The following is a 17,341-nucleotide window of genomic DNA, read 5'->3' as shown; positions in this document are numbered from 1 at the left end:
AGGCGATCCGCATGGCGGCCACAGCGCCGACCCCTCGCCCCGACCCGGCCGGCGCAGAAGGGCGGTGGGGCGGGAGGGGGCAGACGGGAGGGTCGCTCGGCCCCGCCCCCCGCCTCTACCTCGGCGCGCGCGGCCCCGCGAGCCCCGCCTCCCGCCGTCAGCGAGAGCGCGCGAAGACGGGACGTCGCTCGCGGCCCCGGGTGGGCGGGGGCGGCGGCAGGAGGAGAACCGCGGCGGCGGCGGCTGTGGCGGGGCTCCTCCCTCGGGGGCGCGGCATCGTTTGGGGGGCGTGGCCTCGCGGGCCGGCGGGCCGCTGGCGCCTCCCCCTCTCCCCTCCCCTCCCCCGCCCGCCGTCCCCTCAGTAACTTGGCCGCCTTTTATCGGGCGGGCGCCGAGGCGCTGAGTTTAGTGGTGCCGGAGCCGCGGCGCGGAGGAAGGGAGGGCGGCGGGGGCCCGGCGCGGCCGGGACGATGCTGCGGCTGGTGTCGCTGAAGTTGGGGCGGCTGTACCGCTACGTGAAGCTGGCGGTGCTGGGCAGCCTGGCGGCGGCGCTGGTGCTGAACACGCACTCGCTACTGGCCTCGCTGCAGCGCAACGAGCTGGCGGAGCGGCGCTTCCTGCAGCTCAATAAGTGCCCGGCCTGCTGGGGCACCAGCTGGTGCCGCAAGTTCCTCAACGGGCAGCTGCGCCTGGAGAGCTGGGGCCGCCTGCGCCTCTTCGACTTCTTCAACGTGAAGAACGTGTACTTCGCGCGCTACGGGGAGCCCCGCGAGGGCAGCCGCCGCGTCGTGCTGAAGCGCCTGGGCTCGGCGCAGGAGCTGGCCGACATCGACGCCAAGATCTGCCGGCGCGCCACCGGCAGGGGGCGCTGCGACCTGCTGCAGGCGCTGCACGCCACCGAGTTCGCCAGCCTGAACGGCGACGTGCGGCTGCTCACCCCCGACGCCGTGGAGGGCTGGTCCGACCTGGTGCACTGCCCCTCGCAGCGCCTGCTCGACCGCCTGGTGCGCCGCTACGCCGAGACCAAGGACTCGGGCAGCTTCCTGCTGCGCAACCTGAAGGACTCGGAGCGCATGCAGCTCCTCATCACCCTCGCCTTCAACCCCGAACCGCTGGTGCTGCAGGTGAGCGGCCGGCGGGCGGGAGCGCCTCGGGGCTTCGTCCTCCTCGTCGCCTCTCTGAGCGCGGGGCGGTGATGCGGGCCGTGCTTCGGGCGGCGGTTCGGCGGGGCCGGGGGTCGCCGGCGGCCGTGGGCTCTGCGTGCCTTAGTGCTCCTGTGCTCGCCTCGTGCGAAGCTGAGCTCTGCTGCCTTGTGCTCTTCTCGGAGCTGAATACGGATCTAGCGTTTTTGGCAGTCAAAATGTGTGTTTCCTAGCTGAAAGATGGAGCAGCAAACGAGATAGCACTCACCTCTCAGCAGTTGTGCTTCCTGCGTTGTATATTTAAGAGCCCTGCTTACTTGCTGTTACGCGGGCAATACATATGGACTTCAGTACATCATCTAAATTTTGCATTTCATTCATATTTTTAGGTCAAAGTTGACGATATAGCACTGCACTCTGTGGCACACCCAGCTGTACGTACCTGCTCGTGGCTGGCAGCCTCCCCTTCCCTTATATTTTGGCTTAGAGCTCTGCCGACGATTTCCAGGCCCGCCCTCGCTGCACACGTTGGGCTTGGAGCTGTGCTGTCTGCCTGCCGAGCTGTCCGTGCTTCTAACTGATGTATTCCAAAGAGAATGTTTGCAAGTGTGTGTGAGAGCATCACTGTGTGTCTGCTGTTACACACACCCACTTCTTCCCTAGTGAGGAAGCCAAAAAACTTCCAGCGCCCAAGAAGCAGGGCTGCAGGTTCTGCCTCCAGCACCTTCAATTATTGGTTCATTTCTAGAGATGGCATTTATGAACTGTGCTTAATTAAAAATATATTTCAGGGTAGTATGTGCTCTTCCCTTTGGCCTTTCTATCTGCAGCACTTGGTTTGTTTTTTTCCCCCCAATTCCCAGCTTGCTATTCAGGGCACAAAAGGCATAGTCTGGTAGCTGCTCCTAAGTGTAGTAAGGAAACTCCACTTTAAAAAGGAAAGTGTAAACTGTCTTGCTTTGCTGAGTGTATTTGGATGTGGTTTGGGAATCGCATTGTTTTGGCTGTTTCATACAACTTAGGGTGTTTGAGCACATGTTCCAGCACAACGATCCTATACCTACATGGCTGCAGAAAGCTTCTTTGTAAAGAGTCTCTTTCCTGCGAAAAGTCATCGTCTTGGTAATTTGCAGGGGCGGTGCAGTCCTTAGAGACCAAGTAGATGGCATAGTTGTGTCACTGACTGTTCAGGGCTGGGTCCCAGGCAGTGGGCAGCAATGGTTTGTTTATGTCAGCTCTTTACTAAATATAGATAAGCCTTGAGGTTTTCAGGCAAATCAGCTGAAGAGATGAAAAACCTCTGCATGTGGAGCTTAAGGAGTGCTCTGCTCACCATTTGTCTTACTCAAAGTGCTGCTGAGAGCAGAGCAGGTCATATTGGTGGGAGGCAAGGCAATCCTTGCCAGTTCAGAGTGTGGTACGGTTCTGTTACCTCTAATCAAGTAAGAAGTGTTTTGCAGAGTATTGGAAATGTTGATAGAGTATCCTGGAAAATGTTCTTGGGCAACGTTGGACCAGTTTTGTTGCTGCAAAACTTTGTAAAGGTAATGTATTCTGCAGAGGCACATTCAGCAGCTTTGATGACGGGTAATGAAGGTTTGAATGCCTTCCTTCAATCAGGAGTAAAGTATCTTACGTATGTAACCTGAATCAATTTTTCTCATTTATACCATACGTCACACAACTCCTTTTCCAGCCCCTGCCAGGGGAGCACATTATACACAACTCTGTGTTACACAGCTTTTGTAACAGCAAGATGCAGCGTGCTCTGTATGAGAGGTTATTTTCCAGAAGTGATAAATGACCGAGCAGTTTGCTTCCATTTATACATAAGATATGTGAAATGCTTCATGGCATACTTTCTGCAGGATTGATGAAGGCAGATACTGGCATGGGAATGAGACCAGAGGCTTCTTCTAAAAGTCAGCTGCTTCCAAGAAAGCAAACCTGAGTGATATCTTGTGCTTTACAGTTTTGTTATTTAATTTTAGCACCAACCAGATAGGAGCAGACAGTGATTGAAAAGTCAGTTTACTCATCTGTCACAGCTAATAACTTAGGAATTTTTTCATCAGAAACTTTTTTTAAAATGAAAGATTTTGAGCTGGAAGCCTAAAGTGTGGACCATGGTCGCTTCTGAGTGGCAATGCCTGCAGAACTGTGTGGTTGTAATTGGTGTAGAGCTTTTCCTGGAATAAGCTTGCAGTTGGGTCTGTAGCCTCACCTGATAGAAGCGCATGATGTTCTTCTGTTGGAAGGTGGTGGGCAGTAGTATGAAACATCATGGTCCTGTGTGGATTACTTACTGCAGTCTTAAGATACGTTTTTTTGATGGTGTTGATGTTTGTTAAGCAGCTGCATATGTGTATTCAGTGAAGAATAACCCACAGTTTGACTTTCCTTAGTAGTAAGTTATTGTTTTTTACTTTTGTAGAATCTCACTAAATCTCACCTCTTTTTTTTTTTTTTTTAACTGGAATTCACACTGAAATGAAATAAGCTATATGTGAAGGGTTATTCATAGAGTCTTTCAAAACATACCATGTAAACATTGAGTTGATGCACTTGAAGCAGTAGTTGATGTAAATATGGACAACTTGTTCAGACAACAGAGCACCAAAAGTTGCTGTTGTTTGGATGCTGTGAGCAGGGAGCACGTGTTGTCTCACACACGAGCCCAGCAACAAGATCCTGAGTCCTGTGTGTAGAGGCAGAGGAGAGGAGAAAGGCAGAGAGTGCTTGGGAAACTGACTGTGCTGTAACTGCTGAGGTGGGAAATTGCTTCTAACTTAGAAAACTGTGTTTTCAGTAGAAATGGCTGTTTATTCAGTAAGGATGCGTGGCGAGCAGTGAAGGAAACTTTACTCTTCTGCTATCAAAACTGACCCATGTGTCTTCATAACTGTGGCCCCAGTGCAGTTAGGGCAGGTCCTGCAGTGCTGCAGCACGGCTGGCAGGACAGTGGGTTCACTTTTTTTCAGAGGAATCTCACCCTATGCAAACTGTGCAGTTAAAAGTAAATAAAATGCTTGTGAGTCATGTGTGGGCTGTTTTTATTTTATTTTATTTTTTTTTTTTGCTGGCCTTAAATATTTACAGTTATAGAAGTTGGCTGTGAACTATAGGTAAAGTGCATTTCTGCAGCTTTTTCCCAGACTCTGCACTAGCAGTAGGTTATCTTCTGCAGTTCTGGTCTAACTGTTGCTGCAGTGCCATCCAGTTGTAATGCGTGGTGCATTCCAGGCTTTTGTCATGGCTGAATTTTGGTGCTTTTTTGACAGATAATTAGTATGTTAAATACCATGTGTGGCTTCAAGGCGCTTATCCGTGCTGCTTTGTGTGTCTTATAGTGAACTTCCAAGCATCCAATTTATTTCTTGGCTCATACTGATGTTTTGACACAGTAGTGCTTAGTCTTTAGTAGTAACAGATAGTATCACAGAATCATGAAGGTTGGAGCAGAGCACTAAGGTCATGTTGTCCAGCCGTCATCCCACCCCCACCGTGCTGCTAGCTGAGTCCTTCAGTGCCACAAATGTGGAACAGAAGCGCATTCAAATATGCTCAACTGCTGTGGGAACTTCAGATGAACATTAAATTATGTGGCATATAGTTGAGTAGTAAATAGTCTTCATTACACTCACTAGCATTCACAAGTACATTTGAATCCAGAGCTTCTAAAATGCAAATCATGCATGGCATGACAGTAGAAAACATCTGTTTCTTAGACTGCTTTTTGACCTTCTTTAGGTCTGAGAAGTTGTGTTGTGCAGTCTGATCTCCAGGTCTGCGTGGCTTCAGGGCTGTACTTATTTGCCTTGGTGACTAATACGAGCCCTACTTCTGTTTACACTGCAAAATCAACAGCACTTTGTGAGAGAGAACTAATTCTTTTCCTTTAGAGGAGTGGCACGTTACTCTGGTGGCTGTACCAGCTCATACCTGGGCAGGTTTGGCTCAGTGAGATAATTCTAGCCAAGGCGTTACGGAGAGGTCCTTTGCCATCAGGATCTTCAGAGTAATGGCAAGCAGGAAGACAACTCCCCACTGTATTGCATATTTGCATCTCTTCTATTAATTTGGTCATCTTCAAGGTGTAGCTCTCTGTGTACATACTCTGTTTTTTTTTTTTTAAACACGAAACTAAACTTTATATAAAGTGGGTGGTGATGTATGGTGTCTTCTAGAGCACTCCTGAAAATGAAAAGCTGTATTTTTTAATGCTAAAGTAGAAAAAACAGCTCAAGGTCTCAATTGTCACAAACTGTTTTGGCTTTTTTTTTTTTTTTCAGACTTATTTATTAAAGTGAATTATATGCTTGATTATGATAAACTGTTATTCTTTCATGTGTGTAATTCAGTGAGGTTTTGTGTTATTGCAGACTACAGTGGGCCTTGTTGGCCTCAAGCTGCTGAGCCTTTGCTGCAGGCCCCAGTTCACAGTGCTGTGTTCAAAGCAGTGGCACAGTTGTATGTCGTCTTGTGCGTGGAAGCAAGGCAGACAAATGCATTAATAGTGTGTTTTATTCTGGAGTGAAATGATGGATTCACCGTATTAATCCTTAATATTTCTTCCTAGACTACAGCTTTTTTTTTTTTTTTTTTGCTTGTTCTTTTTTTAAAGACATGAGAGCAATACTTTCTTTGAGGGACAAAGTGCCCTTTGTTCCTTTCGCAGGGCTTGCTCAGTTTTGCTTGGTGAGATGTAACTATTCAGGGCATGGAAAAAACTTTTTGATGTGTGTCATTGGGAATGAAGGCGTCAGGAGTTTTGTTGTATTTACTGTTTGCCATCTCTCTGTTAGAAAATTATTCACTTTGCTGTATGAATAGAGCAAGATGACAGTTTTAATGAAGGAGAACTATTAAGCTACTTGTAGGCTTTCATTTACAGCGCTGTATTTTTAAATGCTGGGATGTAACTGTGGTTTTCCCAGCATTTACCTGTATATTCAAAGATGTCAGCGGGTGCGTTGGAATTGTAGATTAATTTATCAGGTAGCTGTTTCTTGTGAGCAAGAGCATATGTAATCTTAATTGCCAAATGCAGTTTTCTGTGTGTTCAAGTACCATGTGACCTAATCAAATATTTACGCTACTAGCAGCTTGAGAACTAAAGTAAAATCTGTGTTGTCTGCAACTGTACCCAAGTGTGGGATTTCTGGCTGCTGTGTATTATTCTTGTTTCTCAGTGCTTCTTGTTCATGGAAACAGCATTTAACAGCCATACTGTTCTGTGTTTGCATCTTACTGGCTTTCAGAAGGGTAATACATCTTTAAAAAAAGAAAAAAGGTAGCTACGATCTTCAGCAGAAATGTGCTACTTCAGTTTTTAAAGCATGAAAAGTTAAAAATCTCTACTTAGAAAACAGCAGGTCTATTCTTCATTGATATTCCTGTCAAATTCATGGAGTGAATATGAAAGTACTGAATGGGGCACTTGTACATATTTTTATCCCCTTCTTCGGCTACTGGCCTGGGTAATGAAGTGTAGATGTGGCTGTTGTGTGCCAGTTGGAGGGGAGCCAAAGCAGAGATGTTGTTTGTACATGTGCAGATGTTGGCAGGATTCCCTGTACTTCTGATGTCAAAAGATCTTTTTGTTGCCACAGAGTTGCAAATACATCTGTGTAGCAGTATGGCGTGTGGTATTGTTTGGGAAGCTTATTTCAAAATAATTAAAACTCCTCCAAGAATTTCTTCTGTGAGATGAAACTTAGCGTATGCAACACAGGGAGCATAGTAGATACGTTTTGAAGGTAAGTGTACCTGTGTGGATAATGCTGTACTTCTGAAATCTGTTTAATCCATTACATAAATCCCTGTTACTGGCAGGAAGTAGTCCTCTAGCTTTTCCTCTCTTCTGCACCTGGCCATTCAGGCCTGCCTCCATCTGTTTTTCAGTGGTAGTGTGATGTCATGAGCTGGATCTGGCTACTGGTCCAACTCAGCATCAGCCCAGCAAGTACCAGCTGTACTGCTCTCCTCAGAAAGCAAAGAAGGGGTTTGAAGTGACTGTACTTGATGCAACTGGGAGGAATATCCAAAAAATTTCCTTTTGATGGAGATGTGCCTTTTGCATTGATCAGCTCGTGGTGATTGAACTTAGATTTGGGAAGAGAGGCAAAAGCAAACAGCAAGACTGGAATATAGGAGAGGAGAGGGGTAGAAGAAAAGGAGTAGAGTGGTCCAAAATCGAACCTAAATAAAAAGACTTGGGTATAATTGCTGTAGCGGTTGAACTTACTGCATTGAGTGCTGCTAAAATGGAGCAACATGAACATTTTGTGTTGGGTTAAATCACTTAAACTTGTGTTGATCAGAGAAGCAGGTCAGTTTTCTCCAATTCAGGGTAGAAATTTGTTTTTATAAAAGTAGTCTATGGATAGTAGGCTTGCATGCTTGCAGGATAGATAACGCAGGTTTGGGCCTTCTTGATCCTAAGCTATCAAGACTTTTCCTGGTTTATACAAGCAGTCAGTATTTAGAATTTGCTGTCTTGCCACTTGATTCCACTCACTGGAAGGAAAAACTCACTGACAATTCCCTACAGGTTATCAATTAGCACCAACTCCTTGTGGCTTCTTTTTGAGTGAGTTCCTTTGTAAGCGGTTTCGTGATGGACAACACCTGTTTGTATTGCTATACAATATAAAGATGCACTGGGGCTTGTTTTGATCCAGGACTGAATATAGTAATGATAAAAGTACACAAAATGTTGTTTTGAAGGCATTTCTTGGTATGCATTTTCATGATATCACTTTGTGGAATAAGAAAGGAGGTATTTACTTGTGGGAATGTTACTATTTTTGGTGGGGTTTTTTTGTGTTTTTTGTTTTTGTTTTTTTTTTTTTAAACCACAAAACAAACCCATTCTTCTCATGTTGAGTGTCACTTGATTTGCCCTGAACTGGTGAGTATTTGCATGTAACTTGCCACTGTCATGAATTTCCCTGAAGCTGCAGATGAAAAGCTGAGGACTGGATAATGTCACCATTATTGCATAGCAGATTCAGTAAGTGAGAGAGGTTTAATTCTGCTCAATTACATGTTGTTATAGCTTGAAAGCAACCATACTAGCTTTGAACGTATCAGATTAGTTCTGTAGCATCCTTAGGGCTCTTCATGACTAGGTTCATCTCTGTGAGTAGCGCAAGTGGTCAGAACAGAGCAGAAGTCCAGATACAGGCTTTCAGCCTATTCTGTTACTAACGTGGATTCGATGTCCTTTAGAGCAAATAAGAAAGAGCTGTCTTAAAGATTTTTTGTGATATGTAAGTGTTCGAAGGCAGAATAAAAGTACTTCATTGTAATGGTAAATAGTTCTTCTAAAATTGTCTTCTGTAATTGCCATTGCAGTTGCAGAAGTTGACAAAATGGGTGAAGAATAAATCTTAATCATGGTTTTAATTTTTTTTTTTTAATGTGAACCATAGATACAAGATTGGCCACAGAAATTTCCATGAAAATTCTGTAGAAGAAATCTTGAGCCGTGTGGGCACACAGTACAATTTCTAAATATTTGAAATTAGTGTATGTTATATTCTTAAAGAAGTCCTGAGTGCACAGCATTTAACATTAAACTTAGTATTTTTGTGTTTTTTTCTGATCTGTAATGCAGAGGATATCTTTTAAACACTAGTCGGCTTACATTGAAGCTTTAGGGCACATTCAGCACAACTGAAACATGAAAATACACTGTCTTTTTATTACTGTTAGTGTGTAATGGCTGTTTTTCGTATTAACCTCAAGAAAGTTACTAATGGAGACTTCTTATTTTTGATATCACTTTATGTGGTTTTGTGTAATACACGCACAGCGTATACATGTAGGAATTAAGAGGTAGATTGTTAAGGCTGCTAGAGGTGTAAAACCCTAATCTTTCTTTTATACCTTAATCTGTTCTGTAATCCTTCCTGTGAAATCTTCAAGTGAGAGGATCCTCAGAGGAAATCCAATCAACTGGGGAAAATGGGAAGAGGGGAAGAGCAGAAACAATGAGATGCACTTTGTTCATTCTACTAAGTTATTAAAAAGAAAAGTTGTAGTTAAAAACAGCAGAAGCAAAATGATATTTTCAGGGAGTGTACTTCTTAGTACAGTGGACGTAGATCAAGCATTAAAGATGGTTGGTGGAAGAATGTGTACAGAGGCCTATGTAAAAAACTTGATGTTTTGTCATGTCTTCCAAAGCTTTTCTCTCTAACAGTCTAACAACGTTTCTTGCTCAAATATATTTTTGTCATGTTTTTTCTTTCCCTTGAAAACCTAGAAGTATGTGGAAATGAATTTATTGCTAGTGTTACTGGTCATTCACAGGTGTCTCTTCTAGATTTGATCAAACAGCCTGTTAAAGTATAAGCTGCTTTGTATTAATGAAAATTTCAAAAATATCTTTTTATGTCTAGAGTTTCCCATCTGATGAGGGTTGGCCATTCGCAAAGTACTTAGGAGCGTGTGGAAGAATGGTGGCTGTCAATTATGTTGGAGAAGAGCTGTGGAGCTATTTTAATGCACCATGGGAGAAACGAGTGGATCTGGCCTGGCAGTTAATGGAAATAGCTGAGCAGCTGACAAATAATGACTTTGAATTTGCACTCTACCTCCTTGATGTCAGCTTTGACAACTTTGCAGTTGGACCAAGAGATGGGAAAGTCATCATTGTGGATGCAGAAAATGTTCTGGTAGCAGACAAAAGGTTAATCAGACAGAGTAAGTTTTTCTTTTATTTTTCTCTCCCCTTACTTCACCCACCTCCATGTTTTTTTCTTCTTTCTCTATGAGTGCAATATTATTTGTACATGCTTTAAAAAAAAAAAAAAAAAAAAAGAAAAGCTAGCTTTACAAATAGACTACAAATTAATAAATTAGCTTTCTTCAACAGTTATGTTACTAATTAGCTTGACCAGTTGTTCAACATTATGAAGCTTTGAGTTTATCTGAAGTTAATTGACATGCACTACTTTTAGCCTGCTTCTATTTCAGTTGTTCATGTAGGTGCTCTGTAAAAATGGAATTGAAGAACTGGGTAATCTGAGTTTTAATGCTCTTTCCAAATTTGAATAGTGAAAACTTGTTCATCTTCGTGTTGACTGTAAAAGCTCAAAGCCGCAGCAGCAGGAGATGTTTGACAAAGTGGCATTGTGTGAGGTTTTTGCTGCTTTTGAGCTTATAGGGGAAACTTTGTGAAACTAAGGGCTGGAGACACTGAATATGAAACTCTAGGCTCTGAAAAGCTTATGGCAGTAATCCAAGTGATTTTACTTCTGCTTTGGGTATTTTGGGGTTGCCTTCCTTGTTTTTTGTTTTTTTTTTACTCTTATCCCTCTGGGTTTGCAACTGGATTTCTTATTACACGTTTTCAGAGAGCTTACATAAAAATTGTCTGAATCCATCAAGAAAACATTTTTATGTATTGAACACAGTACATTTATTTCGGAATTGATGACCACACAAACATACTTTCCTTTTTTTTTTCCTCTCTCCTCTTAATATTAGGTGAGACCTAACTTTCGTAGCATGTCTGAATTGCTCAGTCACAGAGATGGCCAAATGAGCAATGAAAAAGCTGATGGTACACGTGTATTGTGCTCCAGATGCTTTCTTTCCTCCTCTCACTTTTTTTTTTTTTTAACTGTCTCCTTATTTCACAGATAAACCTGAAAACTGGGATGTATGGTATGAAAGCAAATTTGATGACTGTGATAAAGAAGCTTGTCTGTCCTTCTCAAAAGAGATTCTTTGCACTCGTGTCACTGTGGACCACAATTATTATGCTATTTGTCAGAACCTTTTATCAAGACATGCCACATGGCGTGGCACTTCTGGAGGACTACTTCACGACCCCCCAGCTGACATTGCCAAAGATGGGCGGCTCGAGGCCTTGCTGGATGAGTGTGCCAACCCAAAGAAGCGATACGGCAGATTCCAAGCAGCGAAGGAGCTGCGTGAATACCTTGCACAACTCAGCAACAATGTGAGGTAGTCCACGATGAAAATCTTCTGCAACACTGGCTAAAACACTATTGCAAAGACACGTGCAGTGAAGTCTTGAACTTGTGCGTTCAAAAGAGAAAATGAAGAAGTGAAACTAACTTATCGGTTTTCTAAATACCACAGATTTTGTGGTATTGTAATGTTCCTTTGCAAACAGACAAGGTACTTACTGAATTAAAACTTGAGCTACTATTGACTTTTCTCCTAAGCTGTTTAAAAGGGAGTAGGTCAAAAAAGACTGTGATAGTTTAATTGACAGCTTGTGTGTCAAAGGGTACTTTACATAAAACTGCATTAGTATCACAGTTTTGTGAAACTGATGTTCTTACTTGGAAAGTCAAGTTAGACCGGCCTGTTTTAAAGGCCTATTTCCTGACACGGTCTCATTTTTGTGTTCTGTTGTGTTGGTTTTTTTTAAACACCCTGACGTGGCATTTACTTACAGGTAAATATAGCTGCCTGCATTGTTTCAAGTTTAACAGGCTTTCATGTTAATGCTGTGCAGTACATTCCTACTGTGAGTGCAGGATACCCATGTTTACTGTCTAATTTTAGAGGGTTTTACACTGTAGTTTATTATGCTTAGATTTTTTTTTTAAGGTTACTTTAAACACAGATGTCATTTGAATTAACACTTGTTTGATGTCTTTTGTAGTTCTGCCATTTGAGATTTCACTTCATGTAATTACTGTACAAAATCCTTATCCTTAATACCAGTACATTCATGTGACTGTTCTTCAGAAAATCACGGTGTGAGCAAACCTTCATTTAACAGACATTCTTTGAGAATTAAGGAAAGACTAATATAAAAAAAGTTATGTGCTAATTGGAATTGGGGATAGAAGCTTGACTAAAAATAAAGATTTGCTACTCCAGAGTAGTTGAGCAAAAGCCAAAGAAAATGGTTTTGCCTGTCCATTCCTAACCTAATTGTAAGGAAAAAAATGCTACCCTGAAGCTAATAATTCTTAAAACTCAAATTCCCATGTCCCTTCCGTACTGTTTGAAGAGCTTCTAAAACTCTGTGCTTACACTAGAAGAAAACCCTCATTTGAATAAAAATGTGCAGAAAGTTAGCAATTTGCTTCACATCGTTACCAACTCTGTTCAATTCAAGTGTAGTGAAGTTTACTGGATATTCATCTTTTGGTTTACCAGCTGAGTTGATTAAGCAACATCCACTCTAGGCATACTTTCTTGAACTAAGTTTGTCTATTTCCAGTGCAGTTAAATCTAATGAAGTATGGAAATCTGAAGTTGCTCTGATAAATCAGTGTTGTTGTTACAAAAACCTCACATCCTGCTACAAGATCTTACTTCAAAGCTTGCTTTTCCGTTTATTACTTGATTATAATTTTTATTTTTATTTTTTTTTTACTACTACAACGCATCATTTTCCTGAAGTCATATTCATAAAACATTGCTCTTAAGAAAACATATGCATGTTACTTCTGGTAACAGTAATGAAGAGAACTAACATTTAAGTGTATGTGTAAAACAATGTTTCATGCAAGCTAAAAATTCTGAGCAAGATTGTACGTATGGTGATTTTTGAAGAGCCAAGTCAGCGTGCTGTTCGTACTGCATCAGAAGACTGATGGAAATTGTTGCTTTACCAAATTGCTGCAAGTGCAGAGTGAGAGAAGTAGCGAGCTCATGGGTCCTTCTTTCTCAAAGCTTAAGAATTCTTGTCATCAAAAGATGCAGAATGCTTTTGATTTCTTAGATGACTATTAAGGGTGTGTTAGCATTCTGAATTCTCACTTTAAATCATCTTTGCTTATATAGTCTAATTTCCTCCCTAGCTCTTGTCTTAATTGTTTTCTGAAGTTGGAAGGACCAATGCAAGTTCTGGTCTTTCATTTCTGTCCTCCATTTAAAGTCTGTTTTACTTACTTGCTATGACTTAAGCTGTCAGAGCATTCATATAATTTTTTATCATAAAATCCTCTCATTTGAGGAAGCTAGACTAGCATTAGGTAATACTACACTACCATAAAAGCCTTGACTTATCACTGAAGTTGATTTTATTGTATTTTTTTTTTAATTTTTATTAAACCATCCACCACATTTCCCAATGAGAGAGTGGAGTATGACTGTTCAAGTTTTAAAACACTACCAGCTCTGGTTACTACTTGAGGCAGTTCTGTCACTGCTAGAATGTCCTGTCAGCTTTGTTTTGGGATTTAGTTCCCTCGGAAACAAGTCAATAAAGTAGATTATAAAAGGAATTTGGAACTTAAAAGAGGAGGGGAAAAAAAATACTACAGGGAAAACATTGTGGAGAGCAATAAATTTTGGTCAGTTTGCACCTATCAGATATTTATTGTACAATAACAATTTATATTTTTAGTCATTGCCCATTATTGATGAGCACGGTGAAATATTTTTGAATGAGGTGTTTGGGGTTTGTATGTGCATTACAGTTGTCCTTTTGTACTGTAAGTTACTGTTTGATTGGAATATTTTATCAAAACTGTTTCCCTGTGCCTTTATATTACAAGAAAGTTGTTTCTGCAACTTCTAAGGATATTAATAAAGAATACTTTAAGAACCTCATCTCAGATGCTCATTTTCAGGTTTGTCAGACTTTCTTTTTTTAAAATTGCCTTAATCCAGGCTGTACTGAAACAGACAAAGCACTCGTTCTTTGTGGTGTTGTGGAATGCTTCCGAGTCGTCAGTGACAGCAGCTAGGAGCATCATTCTCCCGCTCCCTACCCTTCTAGCAGACTGTTTGACTGAAAGCATACATGATCTGTCAGAAATGTTTTCCTTTTTAAGATTATTGTAAGTTGGACTCATTTTCTTGGAAACAACCTGATAAGCTGTACCCTCCTGTTTTATGGAATGAAAGATTGAATCTTTTCATATTAAGTTGGTATCTTCCCTCTTTTTTTGAGGAACTTTATTTTTCCTTGCCTTTGGAGCAGTTTGTATTGCCACTGACATTGCCTTTTCAGAAGAATATCTTACCAGGTAATATAATATAAACACATAATTACTTTTGATGCTTCTGGATTTTTTTCATAAAGCATTTGCATTTGAAACTAACACCTGCAGCAATACTATTCTCTTTTGAATTTGTGTCTATAAATAATACGAACCCTCAAAAATATTTGAGGTTTTGATTTTGGTTGCAGTCCTCCTGTCTCTAATCTCAATTTGCTGGTTTGCAGTTCTTGAAAACTTGTGAATTTTCCAGCTCAGTCAAGATCATTAAATCTTAAGAAGAAACGAGCATGAACAAGTGCTGCTGCTTTTTCTTCCAACAGTTTCCAGAATATAATATAGATTAATCCCGCTTGCCTTGAACTTCAAGTCATGGTATTCTCTTACTAGATACTTCTTCATCATGTATGAGTTGAGAGGAACCTCTGGAGATCGAGTCCAGCCCTCCTACTGAAGCAGGTTCCCTACGATAGGTTAGGGAACATGGCACAGCATCCAGGTGGGTTTTGAATTCCTCCAGAGAAGGAGAATCTACGATGTCTCTGGCAGCCTGTTCCAGTGCTGTCACCACTGCGGTAAAGAAGTTTTTCCTTGTATTCATATGAAACTTCTCCAGTTCCAGTTTGTGCCCACTGCCCCTTGTTCTGTCACTGGGAACCATTGAGAAGAGCCTACCTCTGTCCACTGGACTCCTGCTTATTAGATGTGTGTGAGCATTGGTAAGATCCCCTCTCACTTTTCTCCAGAACGAACCGTCTCAGGTCTCCAGTAGCTCTGTATCTTTTTTGAGTGCAGGAGCCCAGGACTGGACACAATACTGCAGATAGTTTATTATGAGACTTCGAAAGTATATTAAACTTTGTATATTGCTCTGATTTACCACAGAAGACTGGCTTAAATGCAGTTTGCTTTAAATTTATTAGAGTGAAGACCTTGACTCCCATTAATGAGCACTTACTTATTTTGGTGGCTTTTTTTTTTTTTTTTTTTTTTTTTTTTTTTTTTTTTTTTTACAGTCCAGCTATGATTTTGTAGGCAGCATCTGTGGTAGTCTCATGGATTCCTGTTTTTCCTTCTGATGTGTCTGAAGTCAGTATTAAGTCCTTGCTATGTTAGATTCCTGTGTTGCATGAAACCTGTGACGTGGATTGGACCATGAGCCATCTGTTAAAATGTGTCTGTCTGGGTGAATATCAGAGCAATGTAAGGGAAATGTAGCTTCTTTCAGTCTTGCGACACGACGCAGACCTGCTGATTTATTTAATAGCGTTCATGTGACCAGTTCACTCACTATCAGCATTGCTGATATTTTTACTTTAAATGTCTGCAAGCTTTTTGTTTGCTGTTTCCTTAATTCTTAATCATGTTCAAAGATGTGCAAGTAGTTTAAGCAGACCTTTATCTAATTCTGGCTTTACTTTAAAGTGTTTTAAAGAAAATAATTATTTGTGCTCATTTGTCTTTTTTTTTTTTTTTTTTTTTCTTCTTCAAGTCTTTTAAGCAACTCTCCAGATCTCACTTGGGCACTTCTAAACATTGTCTTGTTTTTTGTTTTTTTTTTAATGTTATGCTGAGTTTTACAAACACATTTCATTAGTCTTCCAAGTAAAGATCTGTGGTAGTTTAACTTCTGCTGTACACAACAGTGCTGGATGCAGAAAAGCCCTGTGGCTTTTCTTTGTAGAAAGCCTCTACAAAGGCTGTCTGTGTAGAGTCTCCATGACTGTTAGGAAAATGAAGGATCTGTTGTTCTGCCACTCTGTAAGTATGAGAATGTACCTGTTTTGTGTGCTTCAAAAGCTAGACAAAGAGAAGGAACCTGAGTAATGCACAGTTGCCATGAAGACTACCTTGCATGTTCAGGGCAGAGCAGGGAAGTTCTGACATTAAAAGGAAGTGTCTAAGCTGTTTTCTATATTTGCTATTTTAACTCCTGTCTTCTGAGAACTGAATGTGAATGCAGAATATACTTCAAAGCAAGACGTACTGTTTAATATACAGCCTGTGTTCAGCTGCATATTGTTTTTTGTAGGTCAGGGTTTCAAGTAGTGTGCTGTTAGTCAAATTGTAATATGTATCTTCCTATTCTAAACACAATGCTGTTGTATATGCTGAACTCCTGCCGTGGGTTCTAGCTTTGATATTTGTGGAGGCTTCGTGTATCCATTTAATGCATCCTTGGTATAACTGTGGCTTAGCCGAATGCAAGCTTTGTGTGTTTATGAAGAAATGAGGTTTTCAAAGTTTAGTGGATTTTTATCTTGGCTTTAGTGTTTTGTTTTTTTTCCTCCACAAATAATTCTGAGAATCCTCAAAATACTTCAGCAGCTGATTTCGTTGCTGCCAACTGTTAACATAATTTTGACTTGTAAGTTTTCAACTTCTGTGGTTGTTGAGGCTGGAATGTCTAGTTACTGTGAAGTCTAATATATATGCAGTTATGTCACATGGACTTCAACAGCTACTTTTTATAATATATTTTAAGAAGAAAACTGTCAGTTTTCTTGTGGGGAATTTTTTGATGTTTTATTGTATTAAAAACTATTGCACATCAGCTTACAATTTCAATGTAGGAAAAGGGGCCTGGTTGCTTAGGCAGGCCTGACATGGGCCATAAATAGGATACAAATTCTGAGGACAGAAAAAATCACAGGGATATTGCGAACTTGCTGACTTCGTATTACCCGTAGGAAATGAATCTACCAGTAATGGGCCTTATTATTCCAAGTCTTGTAGACTAATGAGCAGTTCTGGTTGTTTATTTAGATACACTGATTTTGCAGACTATATCTCAAGATGGTTGAGCTTAATGTGCTCATGCTTACTTGACTAAGAGTAAATTTTTAGCTCTGGCAGAGAGCAGATGTAGCTGTCAACAACTTCTAAGCATTGCTGTCTTTAAGGGAGCTCTTTCTATAAACAGCAGACACTCAGTGAATGAGAGGGCAGTACTTGTACAGTGCATGTCCACAATTACGTGCATATGGCAAAGCATACTTCAGCTTTTTGGTTTTGAAACTCATCTCCCACTAATGCCAGAGCCCTGGTATCCTTGCATCCTTACTGCTGTGTCTGAGTTTTTGCTTCAGTATAAATCCAGTCTTATCTTGTGGGCTGAGCACCTTCAATATGTGTATGTGCAATTAGCAGTTTGTTCTTGCATGAGTCTGTCAGGGCTTGGGAGACATCTGGCATGCACACAGATAGGTGCCCTTGGCTTGGTTTTCTCTGCATGGAACCTGGTTCATGTGT

General features: G+C 41.3%; 1 protein-coding gene across 1 annotated transcript; it reads left to right on the top strand.

Annotated features, from left to right (window-relative positions):
• The first annotated feature begins 354 nt into the window (after positions 1 to 354).
• Positions 355 to 13,710, top strand: DIPK2A (divergent protein kinase domain 2A). The gene is made up of 3 exons (XM_048954549.1): positions 355 to 1,124; positions 9,551 to 9,854; positions 10,796 to 13,710. Exons 1-3 carry the CDS (start codon positions 471 to 473, stop codon positions 11,125 to 11,127), a joined length of 1,290 nt encoding a protein of 429 aa, XP_048810506.1. The 5' UTR covers positions 355 to 470; the 3' UTR covers positions 11,128 to 13,710.
• Positions 13,711 to 17,341: the final 3,631 nt, after the last annotated feature.

Source organism: Lagopus muta, chromosome 9 (genome assembly GCF_023343835.1).
Source record: "Lagopus muta isolate bLagMut1 chromosome 9, bLagMut1 primary, whole genome shotgun sequence".
In the NCBI taxonomy this organism is placed as follows: Eukaryota; Metazoa; Chordata; class Aves; order Galliformes; family Phasianidae; genus Lagopus; species Lagopus muta.
This window is presented reverse-complemented; position numbering and strand designations above follow the sequence as displayed.